This window comes from Lissotriton helveticus, chromosome 9 (assembly GCF_964261635.1).
Source record: "Lissotriton helveticus chromosome 9, aLisHel1.1, whole genome shotgun sequence".
NCBI classification, from domain to species: domain Eukaryota; kingdom Metazoa; phylum Chordata; class Amphibia; order Caudata; family Salamandridae; genus Lissotriton; species Lissotriton helveticus.
In genome coordinates this window covers 1,237,964,956-1,237,983,734 of record NC_136070.1, presented here as the reverse complement: position 1 = coordinate 1,237,983,734, position 18,779 = coordinate 1,237,964,956, and the positions used below count along the sequence as shown (strand labels likewise).

The window sequence follows — 18,779 nt, the reverse complement described above, 5'->3', positions numbered from 1 at the left end:
AGGACTACAGCAACGTAGAAACTCCGTCTGTGGATGCGCACAAATAAAACCGCCATTTCGAAATGGACAGCTTTGTATTGAAACTATGAAACGACAAGAAAGAAAACGCTAACTATTAATGAAAATCCTGATAACGCTAAAAAAAAAAAAAAGTGCTTTATTTATTGATGAATAAGTTTCAAAACGGCTTATGTAGAGCTCACTCTATTAACTCCTTAAGTGTTTATAGTGAGCGAATCATGGAGGAAGCGACATTTTTATTTGGTGATAATAAAATGTTCCTATGTTGTGACCTTGTGAGTAACACGTTAATAAACCAGGTCATACTAGTTTGGCAACGACGCGACTTAAAAGCACAGGCGCTCATTATTTTCAATTTCTCTTGTATCGGCAACTGGCAGTCACCCTGTTTGAATCGCCTTGTTTGACACATTTGCCGTTTACTATAATCCCCAGCATGCCTTTCGCATAAAGCAAAACGTTGATTGGTTTACTTTTATCAGTGTCCAATGGGATGAAGGTTTATTCTGACATGCGCCCAAGGGGTTGTAGGCGGCAGCCTCATAAATTGATGTCTTCGCCTGACAGAGTCTGACTGCACATTGCTGGTAGCAGAAGAGGTGATGGGCGGCACAAGCAGTACCAGAAGGGTGTCCTTCGGGGTGGATGACCAGGACAGGGTGCGGGTGCTGCGAGGCATCAGGGTGAGGAATGGGGTTAGGCTTCTGTTTGATTATCATCACACACTTGCACTGTCGAGATGGACCACTTTCAGGCTTCATCATTTCACACTCTATTATATTAACAACACCAGCTCACTATATACACTAACACAATAATGCACTAACGGCATCTCTTCTCAGCCTCTACAATTCACTGCATCCTCATCTTGCATCTCTTAGTAGCAGCTGTACAAGTCAGTGCATCCTTAAACCTTGTTTGCTTTCCATACGTTCTGGTAATTATCTCATACATTGTACACACTACACCCCGCCTGCCAGCTTGAATCAGCCACTCACTACATCCTAAACTTGTCTGAGCCACTCGTATAGTGTTTCCCCTGCATAACCCACCTCATGCACTGCACACCATTTGTCATATCTCACACCAGCCCTCGAAAAATGTTACCAGACCTGCAGGTCTTGTTACTTAAATAATTGTGGCATGTATACTACAATAATCTACCTGACCTAATTGTAATGCTATTTATCCATAAACTGATTTCAAATTATGTGATCCTGGGCAAATATTTGAATTCACTGAGACGTCATGTTCTTCATTATCACATATGACAGCACCTTCAAATGTGCGAATTCAGTATGTCTGCTGTACAAAAAACTATTTTGTTTGATTTAGTGGACAAAACTTTTGCTCCGTATATAATACAAATCGAGCCACACATACGATGCACATGACCCTTGAATTGCCTCTCATAGCTGGCAAGGTTTCAGATTGCTACGTGTGACATTTTCATTATTTCAGTACAAATATGAGTGACATTTCAACAAGCAAAATAAAGCAACGCAGAAGAGGGAATCATGATATAAATACCATAATTTACATCCATTTAAACAACTAGAAAAAGATTTTAAAACTGCAGCAGAGCATCCGAAATTGAAGGGCACTTCCCTTGTAACCTTATAGCACTGTTATGGTGGGCGGGACGGCCAAGTTCTGCTAGAAATATCGCTGTATTGACCTGCACTGGGCATTATAATTGCATGCAGCATTAGCCAACTAGCACGGCTCCTTATTACACCTCCCTCTCAGTTAAACCACAGTAATGTCCGCTAGCGAGTCATTCCTCAAGCAAAGACAGACTGCTTGATTGCACAATTGCTTGAGTATAGGGGCAAGGAAGGCAGCTCGGAATGAAGCCATTTTATACCATTTGAGTGCAACTAGATACCAGGCAGGCACAGGACGTGAGAAAGCTGTCCGTGCTGACCTAAGTATAAAGGTGTGCACTGAGCAAACAGCAAGTGATTTTAAGTGCTTGTCTGTGCTGCAACACCTGCTCATGCTCGTTGGAGTGAATACGTTGTCACTGTGCAGAGTGACAATTCGGTTTTCAGCCGTGGAAGCCTCCAGTTCTAGCCACAACAACTCTTCAAGCGAAGGCAAACCGGCAATGATTCACAGTCAGTGAATAAGTGGTGTACTGACCTGCTCTGGGCTCCATCGCGGCCGCTGCGGTCCCGGGAGTTCAGGCCCCAGTCATCACGGGATCACAATGTAGGATTTATTTAAAATTTGTTGCAGCTTCCTGATCGAGCGCTGTCATTCTTTATGTTAACTTAAGCTTACAGAGGCTGATACTTGCTTGGGCCGGGGCCGGAAGCAGAGTCCCAAGGAGTGTGGCGATGAGGGCCCCAATAATGACTAAGGCAGCGTCTCTTTGCAAGCAGTGGCTGCAGGCTCAATTAGGCTATGAGCCACTGATGGCCACCGCAATAGTTTGTTGGCCATGTCAGTAATAGTAGCCCTCTAGGCTGGCTCCAGTCTAGTGAGTCCCAGGAGCGGCCGTCCAGTGACAGACCCAGGGCTAACAAACGTGCGTCTGGGTCTGCATCAATTTGAACGGATGCTGCGGTTATTCTCGTACTAGCTCAGTGCACTGACGGCCATGATGAACTGAGAGAGCTGCCGTCTGGGATACAACGCCGGGTAATATGCGCAATGCAGGCAGGAGTGCACTCAGAGTTTATGCTGCGGATAGCTGCTGAGACACGCAGCGGGGCACCTGGCAGCCAGAGGAAAATCTAACCTGCCGCCCGCCTCCAGAATGGCCTCTGCCTTGCAGTGAAAGGGGCAGTACAGGAAAGCACGCCTTCATAAAAACAACGACGATGAGCTGCAAAATACATCTTGGGTGTGCTGTTGAATATTGATTCACCAGGCTGTGCTGTGCTGCAGTTCACCATAAGTTGCTGACCTCGTCAGACACATGCACGCTTTCCTTGGCACAGTGAGCTCACTATTGCTGCTTCTAAGGCTTCTTGTTACAGCATGCCTGGAGGCGGGTAGGCAGGAGGGTCCCTAATTATGCGTGACAAATGCATTTCGTGCGGTGATGCGGACCCAGCACTGAAATGCGATAGCGTCACGCCTGATGCGTGACACTTGGCAGGGCTGGCCTCTTAGTTCATTAACAGCACTGTGATCAGGGTGGGGGGCAGAAATGCCTCTCAAATCATGTTTAAAACAATCACTTTTATTCTAAAAACCAATAAACTTGATTATCAAAAAAACTATCACTTTTAATAAATACATAACTAATGCATGAAGTGGTAGCACACTGTCATTTGCAATCAGCAGATTTTTCATTGAAACGGCCACAAAACTTCCCACTGACATGTGGTCTTACTAGAAAAAAACGATATAGTGTACAAGCAGTATTTGGAAATCAAGTTTCTGCAAATATTTATCATTTGCACATAACCTTTTAAATTGTTCCTGTTTATTTTGCTCCTATTTAAATCTTTATTTGCATCACACTTCTTGAATTACAAAAGAATGTGCGTTCCTAATTCCGGATATATTCAGAAATATGTGTACTATTCCTTTACAAGCTATTTAAATGATGTGTGTTAAAAAAAACTGACATCCTACTTCCTTTTGTTTCAGACAGCTCACTTGACAAAAACCTCTAACTATAGTTAGAGAAAGAAAAGTAAACACAATTTTCCAGGATAAGATAATCGGCAATTAGTAAAAAGATAAACTGACATTTGACCTCTGTTCTTGAACAGAGAACAAATGTGTCAAGATAAAACAAGATTTAAAGGCCTCTTTATTGCTCATTCACTTTCTGAACGAACAGAACACCTGTTCTTTCCAGCTCAAGTTCAACCACCAGAACGGACCAGTAGGTCCTAAAGATAACTTGACCAGATAAAGTCTGACTCGCCATAGTGAGTTGGCAAGTAGTTTTTTCTAGGCCTGCACACCATTAATTCACTCACTCTTAGAATCACCCTCCTGCACATTTCAATCAGTTCTGCTCTGCCTTATTTTACATACTGGAGCACCCTTCATACCACTTGACCCCCATCGTACTCTCTGTATCCCAAAATACACTCTACCTACCTCTAAAGCATCCCCTCAGACATAACACCACTTCAGCCCGCATCACCCAAACTATATTCATCAAACACTACACCCAAACTCGCCCGCTCACTCCTGATGAGCTTACTTACCGTTTCTGCATTGCACTCCCACTCATTGTACTCAGTTTTACGTTATGGAATGTACAGCTACCCCTCACTCATCTGGGCACATTGTATTCTTCATACAGTGCACCCCCTAGACCAACATGCCTATACTCATTTGACAAGCTATGCAGTTCACACAGTGCACCTCCCAGACTCATTGTGATATTCCATCTGCATAGAAAAATTCCTTCCTGTAACATGCACTCCTTACTAACCTGTCGTATTTATATTGGCAAAATGCAAGATAAGATGTAGATAAATATTCTTTGTAATTCATGTTTTCCTTTTAACAACCACAAACCTATATCTTATGACAAACGTGGAAAGGAATAAAACCGAACCACCTAAACCACTCAGACTTTTAGTGTCAATTATAGGTACTTAGGAGTTAAATAGGTGAGACATTCTAATGTGGAAGGCATGTGAACTCTAGTAGAAACCAAAAAAGAAAAAAACATAAACGTACAAGAGTGTGGCTACAAGTTCTTATATACATGCTAATTACCCATAACAATAAAGAAAACCAAAGTAGTTTTAATAATTAACATTTGACAATTTTGTCTATAAAACGAAAAAATCTCTTAGGTACACGATCCATCACTTATCAGGAATTATACCTTGTGTATATTCATAGTGCAAGAAAAGAGCTACTTTTTGCAAGTGTTGCTCGGATATGAATTTACCTTAAATAAACGAAAAGAAAACAGGTGATTGGCAAAACAGGAACATGTTGGTTTAATTAAACGCTGCGGCCGGTATAGCCTCGACAAAGTGCGTCTGCTCAAAGTCTCTCGGTGTACACATTTTTGGCCATTGTTATATACAGGTCATGAGGTACAATAAAGCACACAGCTGTCTCTCGACCTCAGGGAGAGCTAGTGTGGGCCAGTTTATATGTGTCCAGATGTCTGGCATGAGGAGCTCGTGATCACTACGTGTGGTCTCCCTGTCGTATCCTGATTTTGAGTGTTTCTATCTCCAAGTGTTTTCTAGCTTTGTGGTATTTTTGGGGAACGCGAGCCTTTGGCCAAACATGTTTTATTGGGGCCAATTTCCTTGGACCTGTTTGTGGTGCAACTGTCTATCTGTGGGATCAATCAGGGTTTTGCCTGGGTGCGCGCTTGTCTTTAAGTTAAGTGAGGCCCCACCTGGGACTCAGTATTTGATAGGCGTGGGTGAGGGACTTGTCTAACAAGATATCTCTGACTCCGGGTTGACGGGTAGTTCACCTTGGGTGAATCCGACAGCAATGATGTGAGTTCGTTAGAACTCCTGAAAGTAATATGGCAGTCACTGGCATCATTTTTATCAACATCCTTAACATTGTGCATACAGTTGTCATAGCATACATTGACATTGTTATGTTAAGTATTCTTGTAGAGCGCTCAATTATCCAGAAGGAGTTTTATTGGTATTAATACGATTAAGTTTGCTTAGATCATTATGTACATCAACATTGTTCTTACTACTAACAGTATCGTCATTTGTGCATGGATTATGACATACATTGATATCTTCGTGTCGGCACTACTGTGTAGGTACAGGCTATGACATACATTGACATTGCTTTGACGGGTATTGGTATGGCCATGCAGGCACAGGGTATGGCATACATTTATATTACATTTATTGGTATTGCCGTTGTTGGGCATGCACATATCATGGTGTTCAATTGACGTATTCATCCATTGCAACATTTTTCCCCGTTGTTGATTCTTTAACTACTCTATCCTCCTGATATGTCGAAACAGTTATGTTATTTGAAAGTGTGTGTTTGTAGTGTCTGTTACCTTTTCCCCAGTTATGTGAGTACTACCTAATTTGAGGACAGCCTTTTACAACAGGAAAACCCTCACTTGTAGGAACCCATATAACAGAAGTACAACAATGAGAATTTTCATTAGTGATGTGAATAGTTTGGATACCTAAAAGGGGAGCCAGTAAAAGATGCTATGCAACCAGTCCTGCTCCGGGGCACCTCCCTCTTTCTTCATGTCGGCTTGTAGATGATGCAATTCATGGATAGCATGGGCTAATGTCCCGTTGTCCATATCATTTCCTGGAATAAAAGTACAACAGAAAGCACCTATCTTGGCACACAGCCCACCCTCCATTGTGGTCATCAAGTCTAACATGTACCGATGTTGCATTACCATGAGGCTGATGGCTCTCAGTTCCTCTTTGATAGCGTTTAGACTGAGCGCAGTATTTATCATTTTCATCATCTCCCATCTTGTTGTTTGTAAACAGTGTCTGTTTGCTTTTGTCTGTATGGTGAAAAAAGGTATTTTGACCCTTCAACATTTACTTGAGTCTCTGTGAACAGTATAAATTATTCTGGAATGTCCTTTTACTGAGCTCAGGCAAAATAATCATCAGTTGGTGTGTATGGTCTTGAGGGTGCAGAGGCCCACCCTCCGGGGACAAGCTGGGTGTAGGCAAGGTCCCCACACTTTCCATAGTAATCCATTAATGTAGAAGTGCCCCACTGCAGGTCCATTATGCACATTACCATGCTGCAATTCTCATTGTTGCCCAACGGTATGGTTCCTTTGCCTCTGAAACATAAAGAGTACAATGTAAATTTCCATACAATTAGGGGTTGCCCCTTCCCATCCAACCATGTGTAGCGATCAATCTCACTAGCCCAGGTTTCCTAGAACGGCGTGACTTTGCTTGTGTTTGACCCCCTTCCATGGGACTCATTTCCCCCTGCGTGATTGAGGTGAGCGGACCTGCACTGGAATTCTATGTCCCGGGTCCATTTGTTGTTAAAGAAGGTGGCCTCAAAGATGTTAAGGGCTGCCCTGGGACCACAGACTGAGGCGGGAGCAGATGTGTTTGTCGCACTAGTGCGGTGGTCTTGCAACCTCCAGGAACCTCTTTTTTACAAAGCCCTAGTGTTAAACAGTGTCTTCACTATGGTGCCCTTCCTTCGCTTCCTGTTTTCCTCGGATAGGATATCGCTTGTTGAAGAGATGCAGTGCAGTGGGGTCTCATACCAGGTGATATTTATTAGTGCCCTACTGGGATCTACTTTATTGGGTTGGATTTTTGCCCTGATTCTGCATAGCTACAGATGGACAAGGCACTTTGCTTTTTCGGTGGCTATCTCCTGTGTCAAGTAAAGCCTGTCTGTGCCTACGGTGTGAGGTATCAGTGAATAAATATAACATGACCTGTTCGTAGTTTTTGTGCCTATGCCGGTCATGTGTTGATGCCAGGTGTTGTGTAGGAGTGAGCTGTGTAGTGCGTGAGGAATACTTGCGCTCGGTTCAGTGTATGTGATGTGAGGAGTTCTTCTCATGCGCTGCAAGAACGTAGAAGTAGAGCTCATGAGATTAGGCATTCTTTTGGCTCTGGAGGGGCTTTAGAGCATCCCGGCTAGAGAGAGCGTGTACAAAAATTCAAAAACATATAATGTAGGAAGCATTTCGTAGGATCTTCGGTCATCTTCAAGGGAGACGCCTATTGTCTGTTGTCGTTAGTTGCTATTTGTTGTCTGGGCGCCCAGAGGTGTCTTGTCCAGGTGCAGTGCAGAAAATTTTCTTTTGAGACCAGGCTACAAAATTCTGTTCGGAATTTGCGTTGCTTGAGCGATTGGACTTGAAAAAAGTCTTTGAAAGTTTTGATTGAATGAATGGCGGACTGCAGCAGTGTTGGTGCCCTTGTAGTTTGATCGCAGACTTGCCGGTAAGAGCTGCGGGTTGTAGGTTAGCTTGGAAAAAACATATTATTTTGCAGTTTTGGAACATTCTTGCATCTATTTGTAAATGGTAGGTTCTATGGTTTTACTGGGGGGGGGGGGGGGGGGGGGGTGGAGGGAATTGTTTTCTCGCTGTACTGGACGGAGGTGCCAGAATTTTAGTGGAATAGTGGGGGGTGAATTAATTTTGGTAGGTGCTAGAATGTGGGGGGAAATGGCAGCTTTTAAACTTTTAAAGGGTATTCGTATTATAGGTTTCCCCCTCTTCTTGCCACAGCGGAGACAGTACTCTTCCCTGCTGGCTGCTCTGCTTATAGGTGTGATGTTTTAACCAGTGGAGAGTGGAGAAGTGTGGCTCAATGGTTGAGCGGCAGACCCTGATGCAGAGGTCTAGCCCGGGACCAGGGTTCAATTCCCCGCCTCGGCGGGTCTTGCGCTCAGAATTCCACGGACCTGATAATTCTCGCCTCGGTGCCTATTCCAATCATGGAGTCCCACTCTGCAACTCTGGGCAATAGCTTGCTTAATCTCCACAACCGCCCCCACAACGCTAAGGATGCCTGGCCTCCACCTTGGGGGTGCCCAGGAGTGGACACCTCACAGGGAAAGCCAGGATGGGTTCCACAGCGGTATTCGTACAAGCGCCTTGAGACCCTTGCGAGTGAGTAGTGTGCTATACAAGTATCAATTTACATTACATTATATTTACAGTCAGTGTGGGATGTCTTTTTGACATGAATGGCAGCATGCAATTGTTGTGAGGAGAGGCGTACGTTTAATTTTTGGCTAATGTTTCCATTGACATGTGTGCATCCCATGGGTCTCTGCACGTGGCATGGAACAAGGTTTCTTTCTAATTGGGCTGAGCTACTGGGTTACGCCCTTCTTCTGGAAGGGTCGAGCATCTTTGGGCTGTTGTCAGGCTGTTTTGTGCGGGTACCAGGCGGCTGTTGGTTACCTGTGGTTTTGGGCATTGCTAACTTCAACAAGGGATACTGCAGGTTGTGTGTGGACCCCCGTCCACACCTGTTGGTTTGCGGTGTTTCCATGGCAGGAGTCATGGCTCTTGTTGGGATTTTTATGTGTTAGGCCTGATTGAGGTGGTGCTACTAAATGTAATGAATTTTCAACATGGGATACTGCTGCCATCATGGCCATTGCTGGGCTATGGTCTCTATGACTTGGATGTGACAGTGGCTGGGGTCAGACTATCATGAGGTATAGTGAATGTCATTTTCACCAGCTGGGCATGGTTGGTGAGCTTATCCCTGCACCCCAGGCGTGGGCTGCGGAAGTCATTTGTGGAGACCCTTTCCCTCCTGTTGCTCTCCTCTCCCTTGGACCCAGGATGTTCCTGTCTTGCTGCACTTGGCGGTAAACAGTGGCTTTCTACTCGGTCTATCCAATGGGCAGACCTTGGAGGGTTGGAAGCTTTTAGGGGAGCGGACAAGGAGACTGAATGTTCTACTCACGATGGGACTCAGGTGGGCAGTCAGGGCTTGTCGTGCTGTGAGTAAATGAACCGAATCAGCTACTCGCCTGGGTGGATTTCTTGCCACTTACTTGGTGCCAGATTTGTGCATGGCTGACGGAGTTTTCTGACCTCATCAAAAACTCCTTCCCCAAACATCTGGGATGGCTGGCTTCCGCCACGGGAGCAGTTGCCTCGTTTTGGAACTATAGGAGGGACTCCGTTTGGAGGAGGCCCAAAATATGTGTTGTGTTGCTCCTCTTTATGTTTACAGTGAGTTTTTCTGAGACGGTTGCGTTGTGGGTGCTGATACTGAAGCTCTGGGTTCACTGCGAGTTTGGGGTGTTCTGGGGTTTGTTCTGTGTGTAAAGCTTTTGTAGGGGTGACACTGATAACAGCCTATCTCTTTGTGGTATACTTTTAGGAAACAATAGGCGGCCCCGTGCTTTCTACAGAGACAGTAGTGGCACTCTATGAAAGTTGGAGGCCGGCTGCCTTTGGGCTCTCTGGTGCAAGCACTCAGTTATATTCCCCTGGGGTCCCTCAGCTGAGTCCTCTCCCTGTCAGGCACCTCCTGTACGTTCATGGTTGCTGTGGCCCCTTTCGACAGTTTCTTGATCACTCCAATTGAACCCCTGTGTGGGGTATGTAGGAGGTAGGCTGTCCATGTTAGGCCCAGGGATTTCTCCCATTCAACTGGCAGGGACAATTCCTTGAGACGTTGTCCTGATAGTCAGACATGTTGCCTTCCCTGCCACAATCATTTGTCTTGGCCTTGCATCGGGTAACAGGGAGGGGGCTCTCAGTGTGGGAAACGCACCCCTTTGCTGAGTGCCGATTCACTGGCGCCACCTCCTTCTTCGAGGATGCGCCAGGATGGTGGCGGAGGCTGAACCAGGTAGCCCCAACCAGCCTCCCACCTAGCCTTGGGAGATGTGATGGTCCTGTGCGCATTGTGATCCAAAGTGCCCGGTTCCCTTTGTTCCCTACATACTGCTGCTTTGGCTGTTTCAATCAAGGGATGGTGAGCATGGCCGGTCCACTGTCATGTTAGGCTGTACAATTTTAAGAGGTTTCCCCTATAATCCCAGACTGCTGCTTCGAGTAGGGCTCGGCGGTCCGGGGTTACCCTTGCTAGCATCACCGAGGTGTGGAAGATGTTTGTTTGCACTCCATTGGGGAGAATCCAGGGGAGGAGCAGGTTTCCATTCTCTGTAAACTGGGTATACGGCCTCAATTTTGACAATAGGTCCTAGCCCAATATATTGGTCGGGGAGGATGCATAGTACAGCAACTGTTCCCTGATCTTGCTTCCTACTATTTCTAGCGAGAGGGGTTCTGCGAGAGGGACTTTGGCCATGGATCCTGAGATACCCTGTATCATGGCAGTGGTCTTTGATATAGGGCCCGTAGGCATCACCTAGCCGTCCCTGTATCCACCAGGAAGTGGCACATTGTTTTGCTTATCAGCATTGTGATCACCGGGCCCTCCTCAAGGATCTCAGGGGCTGCCAGGTGGTTGAGCGTGTTCTTGCATGCCTTGGTGGTCTTTGTCGAGCGCTCCCTATCTGCCCCCTGGATGGGCAGGCCCCATTCTAGGCTTTCGCCTTTGCTGTCGGACTCAGAGGAAATGAAGCCTTCCTCCCCACAGTTGATAGCTCTGTGGTCGTGTATGGTGCTTGTTTGGGCCACTCCACGGTCGGCCCACCTTCTTAACACGGTCATTGGCATGTCTCTCTCTTGGCCCTTATGTCTAGTCTGAATGAAAGTTTTGATGAGCTCTATGATGTTAGTATTAAATGTTCCCCTCTCAGGCCAGGGGAATGCGTGTGTCCTGGTATGGGCGTGCCACTCGGGGCAGTGTCTCTCTAGTCTCTAAGCGTGGGTGGGGAACTTCGCTTGCATGTGGTTTCATGGAGTCTTCCTGATGGATTGGGAAGCTTTTTTGTTTTGGGTCTTTGCAAAATGTTGATTGTCTCGAGTTTTAAATGATCACATATACTATAATTTTGGGGATCTTTGTACACGGGTTGGCACTGAAAACCAATCTACTTGGTCATGAACTCGAAAAATATTGATGCATCAAAACAAAAAATCGATTAACGTTAACTAGAGACGCAAATGCAAAGAGATAATAACCTATAACAAAAGTGCAATTGTTAGTTCAGTGCAGTACGAGTTGATTTGTAGCAGCAGTCATGAACCTCTGATTTAAAGAAAGGGTTATTATTACCTAAAGCATAGGCTGACTAACATGACATAACATTTAAACATGCAGCATGATTTCCAACATTTCAACAGCACCACAACCTCCATAAATGCATAAAATGGAAAGAATCTAATAGTGCCTAAAAAGGTTGACAGAAAAAATAGTTATTTTGTCCCACAAAATTGGGCCTTCTCCGTGTGCCTATAGCCCATGGAGAGGGGATGCCCTACGTAGTACGCGGAGCTATGTGAGCCTGATAGTCTGCCACTATCTACTTGATGGACAAAAACTAGCAGTGATTTAAGCGGGGAAAAAAGGAATAACCTGATAACTATAAGCCCTATGTGCCCTGACACAAGCTACACCTGATTCACCAAGCTCCTAATTTTCCATAATTTCTGAATTACACCCTATATCACACCCAGGGATTGTGCGTATCACTGTCCAATGCCCAGCGATCTATGCGGAGAGAAAAAGGGGAACACTTCTCTTTAGATGCTACAAGTGTAGAATCGATAGCACTAAGAAAACTTTTGTGAATAAAAAAATTATAGTTGAGATGTTAGGTCTATAGTACACCCAGAGCCTAAGCGCACAGACTTGCCTGCATGTCCAGGAGTCCAAGGTATCCTTTACTGTCACCCAGGGATGAGGCGTATCCGCTGTTCCATACCCAGTGGTACAAGCGATCTCTTACTAACACCCCGGTACGAGGTGTACCCTGTTCCACCACCAATGGTACTAGCGATCCCTTACTAACATCCAGGGATGAGGCGTACCCTGTGCTCCAAGCCCAAGGCCAGGTACAAAAAACATAGCTATCTCTGCCTTCTTCTAGCGTGCTGACTTGGGGCAAAACAAAAGTGATCTATGCACCTGTCTTAGTTTGCCATATGCCACATGCTGGGACTAAGGATCAGATGTACCCTCTAACCCTATGACAGCTGTCTCCGCACTGACCTCCGCCCGTGGATTCAGCAAAACTTCTAATCAATTATGGTGTCTGCTTACCGATCCTTTTGCACAGATGTGAATCTGTTCAGGCCGGCGTCCTTCCTTCGACAGCTGTCGGGCTCGATGAACCAATCTCTCTTCTGTCTGGCTCGCCAAAATGTTGCTCGGATATGAATTTACCTTAAATAAATGAAAAAACTAGACGTTTGGCAAAACAGGAACAAGTTGGTTTAATTAAAGGCTGCAGCCGGGAGAGCCTGGACAGAGTGTGTATGCTCAAAGTCTGTAGGTGTACTAAAGTTTAGCTGTTGTTATCTACAGGTACAATTAAGAATTTTTTACATTCCAAAGAAGCATCTCAGTCGTTAATCAACAAGTACACAGATGGCTCTGGACTTTGGGGTGAGCTAGTGTGGGCCAGTGTGTATGTGTCCAGATGCCTGGCATGAGGAGTGTGATCGCTAGGTGTGGTAGTATGCCTGTCGGGTACTGATTGGTTGAATGTTTCTATCTACATGTGGCATCTAGCTATGTAGTATTTTTGGGGAACGCGAGCCTTTGACCAAATGTGTTTTATTTGGTCAATTTCCTCGGACCAGTTTGTGGTGCAACAATCTATCTGTGGGATCGAACAAGGTTTTTCCTGGGCACCCGTTTTGTATTTAAGTTGAGAGACCCCACCTGCGACCTGGTATTTGATAGGCATGGGTGCTGGTCGTAAGACTGTCTAACCACGTATCTCTGACTCGGGTTGATTGAGAGGGGGGTCACCATGTGTGAATCCGACAGAAATCATGTGAGTCCATTAGAACTCCTGAAAGTAATATGGCAGTCACTGGTATCATTTGTATCGACGTCCTTAACATTGTGCATACAGTTATCATAGCATACATTGACAAAGTTCTTACTGATATTGAGACAGTTAAGTTTGTTTAGGTCCTAACGTACATCAACATTGTTCCTACTAGTAAAGGATCATCATTTGTTCATGGATTATGACATACATTGATATTGTCATAGTCGGCACTATTGTTCGGGTACAGGTTGTGACATACATTGACATTGCATTGATGGGTATTGGCATGGTCATGCAGGGACAGTTTATGGCATACTTTGAGATTGTATTTATTGGTATTGCCGTTGTCGGGCCTACACACATCATTGTATTCATTGACATTGTATTCACCCATTTTAACACAAGTGTCTGTCTTTGAATGTCATAGAGTGAAAAGATATTTTTGCAACCATTCTTTCACCCAGGCCTTTTGAATTGTATTCAAAGCTTACATCCGGCTATGTGAATTCCACACCCCTGCATAAATGGCGAAAGTGGAGATAGTGAAAGTGTGGAGTTTCCTTGCGGGATTAATTGATAAAAAAAACAATGGCAATGGATCCCTTTTTTTTAACAGCAGTCAACTTGGATCCTTTTTGTTGCATATGTAAAAAAGAGGACATAACACAGGTTAAAATTCAGACCAAAAGTGCCCACAGAAGAAATTCCTCTCTCAAAGCTTGGACAGGTACCTCCTACTCCCTTGATCCACTCCACACACACATAAGGACCTGATGTACAAAACCGTATTCAGAATCCAAGAGGTCCTAGGTGCACACTGACTGGTTTGCAAACAGGCTTCATTTTTAATGCTGTCTTATCTCAAATTGGAAATCTCCAGGAGGTAGAAAAACCTCCTGCCTTATGAGTAGTAAAGCGGCACAAAGCCTTTCATGAACCTTTGAGAATACCTGCAAATGCAGGGATGAGGCTTGGAAAGGCTATCAGTTCACCACCTGTGCGTTCCCCCACCTTTCTTCCATATATAAACATTAGTTAACCGCAATCTGTGTCCGTTTAACGGACATCAGCAGGAGCATGCTTCTACCTCCGCCTGCTTCCCCTGGGGCTGCTTACCAATCCCCAAAGTGATTCAGTTTTTATAATGATATTGAGGTTGCTATTGCACTGCAAGGGCATTGAGCAGAGTATAGTGTTGTAGAATGGAGTAGTGTAGAGTGGAAGGGCGTAGAGTGAAATAAAGTCTCGTACAGTGGGGAGGCATAGCATAGAGTAGACTAAAGTGTCATAGAGTGGCGTGGTCAAAAGTGGAGGGGCAAGTCCTAGAGTGGAGTGGCGTGCTGTAAAATGGAGTGGAGTGGTGTGGTAGTGCACTGCCATTACAGACAACGCATTATCGTTTGTGCGCTGTATAGTTTTATCAGTAAAACTGTATGTTTCCACCACGCTTAAGAATTACAAACAAAAAGTGCTTGATTTGTGCTTTCCTAATTGTGAAATATCTGCACAGTTTATTTATAGACATTTAAGTGTTGTTGTGTGCTAGAAAAAAAGCCTTTCCTCTCACAGCCGTGGTAATTAGCAAGATTGTCACATAAATCCTCTCACTTTGAACTCTGAGAAGGGAACGTAAACACCAAGCTCCCTTGGCAGACAGAGCCTGACATTTGATCTCTGTCTTTGAATGCACATCAAATGTGAGAAGAAAAGATCAAAATTTAAAGGCCTGTTTACGAAAGCAAGTACTTGTGGAAGGATATAAGGAGCAATGGTAAACAGACTATCGTCCCTGGTAGGGACTTACTCAAGCTGGACATCCTAAAACAAATCATACCAGCATATAGAAAGCAAGCAAATGTGAGTTACAAACCACAAAGCCAATGGTAAACAATGGGTAGAATATGTTCCCAAGGAAGCTTTCAGAACGTCCCCAAAATGTCTGTAGCTAACCAGACCGCCTTGCTGTCTGATAGGCTGTAACCTAAATAGCTTGTAGTCTACTGTACACCTCTCTGAAGTCCGAAGAGCAGGAGTTTGTTGTTCGCATTTGTATCCCACACAATATGTCACAGGAATGGCATCACATTGCTTTCGGTATTTTAGTGGCTTTCCAAACATTTCAGGGGTTCCCACTTCAGACCAGAGTATAGTTCAGCTTCTTAAAGCAATGGACTTGCTCTGGGCCTACAATTTCCAGAATAGGTTAAAATGCGTATGCATGGAAACAGTAAGTAAATGTTATTCCATATATATACTTTAATCAACTTAAGGAGGGAATCTCCACTCCCGTCCAAAGCTGTTGTATCTCAAGGTCAAGAAAGCGACTGGTTCCATTGAGGTCCTTGTGAAAAGAACTTGAAAAAGGGTTGCCAGGCTGTAATCCGAACAGAAGTAGGCTACCAACAGTACATGAAAACCTGAAAACTGAACTTTGCTAAAACGTATTCAACCAAAATTTCCAGTGTATACATGATGGTGTCTGTAAAATACCTGGTCTAGAGTCATCCTACACATGTGCTGGAATTTTTCTGCTGCACTCAGAAATCTTTATTTTCATGTGGCTTAGGTGATGTGCATCATAATAGTACACTCTTAAAAGAATACATTTTCACTTGCTAGTGTGTTTAGAGAAAACTCTGAAAGTAGAGATTCAGTCATTTTTTAGAGTAACAGTTTGTGGCCCTTTCCATCCACCCCACAACCCCATAGATAGTGAAAAGGTAAAAGTTGGAAAGGCGTGCACAGAACATAGGTTATAGTGCCATGATCTTAAATGGTAGCTGCCAACACCAGTGATCCATTTTAAGGAACTCCATTTTGAGTGCTTCTAGCTGGTACTTGTTCAACTGTTACCCAGTAAACTAGCCTTCAAGGTTCATTTCATTATATAGGTAGCGTTGTGGTCCAGTTAGTGTACACTAATGATCAGCAGTGAAATGGCACAGTATTTTAGAAATAGAACCATCAGTTTACTTTTATGATGCATTGTAGTAGGAAAAGAGACCTCGCCAGCCTTGGCATGCTCCTGAAAAAACATTTTGTAGCCAGTTAACATTTGCTGTGTGATTTAAAAAAAAAAAAAAACCTCATAATTTGAGGCTTGAGAGTAAATGTTGTTCCAAATACAGTTTTTTTCAATGCACAGGAAGTATTTGGCTGAACAAAGTCTTGGCAAACTCTGGTCTTTGATCACCATGAGTACTAGGTGACTTGCTATTAGGTTCATCATTTAGTCACCTAAAATATATAAATGTTTGTGGTCCATTTTATAGGTCTGCTACGATAATAATTACTCAACTGCTTGCTGTTGATGCTTTTACATGTTCAGTCCATTGATTTGGTGAAATGTTATTGGATTGAAATTGTCTTCCTGATTTCCAAAACCTACGCGGTTGACTATTTCTGATGCAGGGTTGAAAAAGCATTTGTCACACTTCTTATGTAATGTTATGTCTTCTTGAATTGGTCTAGCTTTCTGAAGATGTCGTCAGTCGAATGAAAGATTCACCGCGGCCTGCCAGAGAGCAGAGCATGTCTGCCTCTTCGATGCCTGCATCTTCATTCTCCAGCAGTGAATCTATCACCAGTGTGCCAGAAGGGAAGCCCAGTGCCTCCACTACAGGTACTGATCAGAGATGAGAGAGCGCGCAAGCACTAGGCCTCTGTTGGGAGCATTGCAAAATGATGATGTTCTGTTCTAATGTTTAAGAAATGCTACATTTTTGTTATTGGACCCACAGGTAGGAATAATGTATTACTTCTTTACTATGTCTCAAGAACACAGACAAACATATTTTGAAAGTACATTACACATAAAACCATGATATGTAGTCCTGGACCTGTAAAACAAACTCATAATCTGATCAACCAAATGTCTCCTATGCCTGTCAATTTCTCTGTAGGATCCTCTTTCTTGACTGCCAAACCACAATTTGTCAATGACTTGTAAATCGGTAAATGAACTTTCACTGAAACATTCTCTCATTGAAACTAATTATTGTAGAGTAGTCTTTAAGGATCTATCCTTACATGTAAGCTAGACATTCAAGATGCAGGAAGTGAATATTTCAGCTCCTGGGGCACAAAATACGCAGTCCTAACAACGTGTACAATATACAGCTCTGTAGGAGGCCAACATGCCTTGTGATATCACGATCACTTATCACAAATCACGTACAACATCAAAACAAACAAAATGGCCTTCTGAGTTTCGCCGATTAATAGAATTGAAACCTTTTGTTTTAAAACATTGACAGAAAATAACTATTATATGAAAGATACAAAAAGCTCATATTAAGGTAATTTAAAGTTTATCATTCTCTTTACAGGCTCTCTGGTCAGTGGGTTTAAAATTAAATGTTATGAAGACCATATTCCCAGCCTTCACGAAATATTTCTGCCAAGCATATTCTTCAAAAGCCTTTAATGCCATTAATGCTCCTGCTGAATGTTCCTTAAACTGTGACCCGTTCGCTTCAGCCTCTTGCATCACTCTTTAGACACTTTGATGCTACTGGCAAAGCCACAAAACCTTGTGGTTTCCTGATAAAATCCATGGTTGACCTGGCAGACGCTACCTCAACCCACTGATCCTTTCTTCAAAAGCCTTGAGGCAACAAACTACAAAGCTTGGGTTGGGAAGGAAAGACTGGGCACAAAGCTATTTTTGGTCTCTTGCTCGTGAGAGATATCGTATACAACAAGGGGCTTGCAGCCAGCCCATTGCTAACCACTCGTTAGCTTCATTGTCACTCTTAATTGCTGCCTTCTAATTGAGCAAAACTTGTCAGCTTCTTTCTGCTGGAGCATGGACCAAATATTGATTGCTTCAGCTTGATTGATGTCCTTCTGCTGATTACGTTGTGATTGAGGTACGATTTTCATTGTTTTCTTCTTCCACTGTTGCTTGTTGCCCCACACCCGCCCATTGTGCACGTCATAGAACAGTTTTCAAATAACTTTACCCATACTGCACGGCAGTCACGCTGCTCTACAACATGGCTAAGAGAGCTCTTGAATATGCTAGACTTATTAGCATTGTCAATGCTTGTTTTATTTGTCTCTGTGAGCTTGGAAGTAAGGAATGTACCCTACTGACATCCTCTATCTCATTGGAGTAAAGATTCTCTCTGACATCAGTTTCCAAGAATGAACCCTGATATCCCAAGAAGGTCGATCCTCTGGTGGTCAAGTTGGAGCACCATTGCTAAGTTGCAGAAGACCTGGAAACTATACATATACCATCCCAAATATCTTTGCCTTCTGTCCCCTCGTCTGGGGTAAAACGTGCTGAATTCCAATTTTGAAATAACTTCTCGGTCCCCTGAGCCTCTAAGGCTGACCACTCACTCTAGAACCGTGGAATCTGAGTGATTAGCTTCAAGACAAATATATCAGTTTGGTATGGGGCCATCATGGCTTGGTATATC

The 18,779-nt window shown here is 44.0% G+C and overlaps 1 protein-coding gene across 1 annotated transcript in view; it reads left to right on the top strand.

Moving 5' to 3' along the window:
• Positions 1-544: 544 nt before the first annotated feature.
• The window catches only part of CHCHD6 (coiled-coil-helix-coiled-coil-helix domain containing 6), an 890,347-nt gene continuing 872,112 nt past the window's right edge, over positions 545-18,779 (top strand). Inside the window, exons 1-2 of the mRNA XM_078661730.1 lie at positions 545-704; positions 16,822-16,972. Of these exons, the coding sequence (XP_078517856.1) occupies positions 624-704; positions 16,822-16,972 (232 nt within the window). The 5' untranslated portion in view covers positions 545-623. The remainder of the gene's footprint in view (positions 705-16,821; positions 16,973-18,779) is intronic.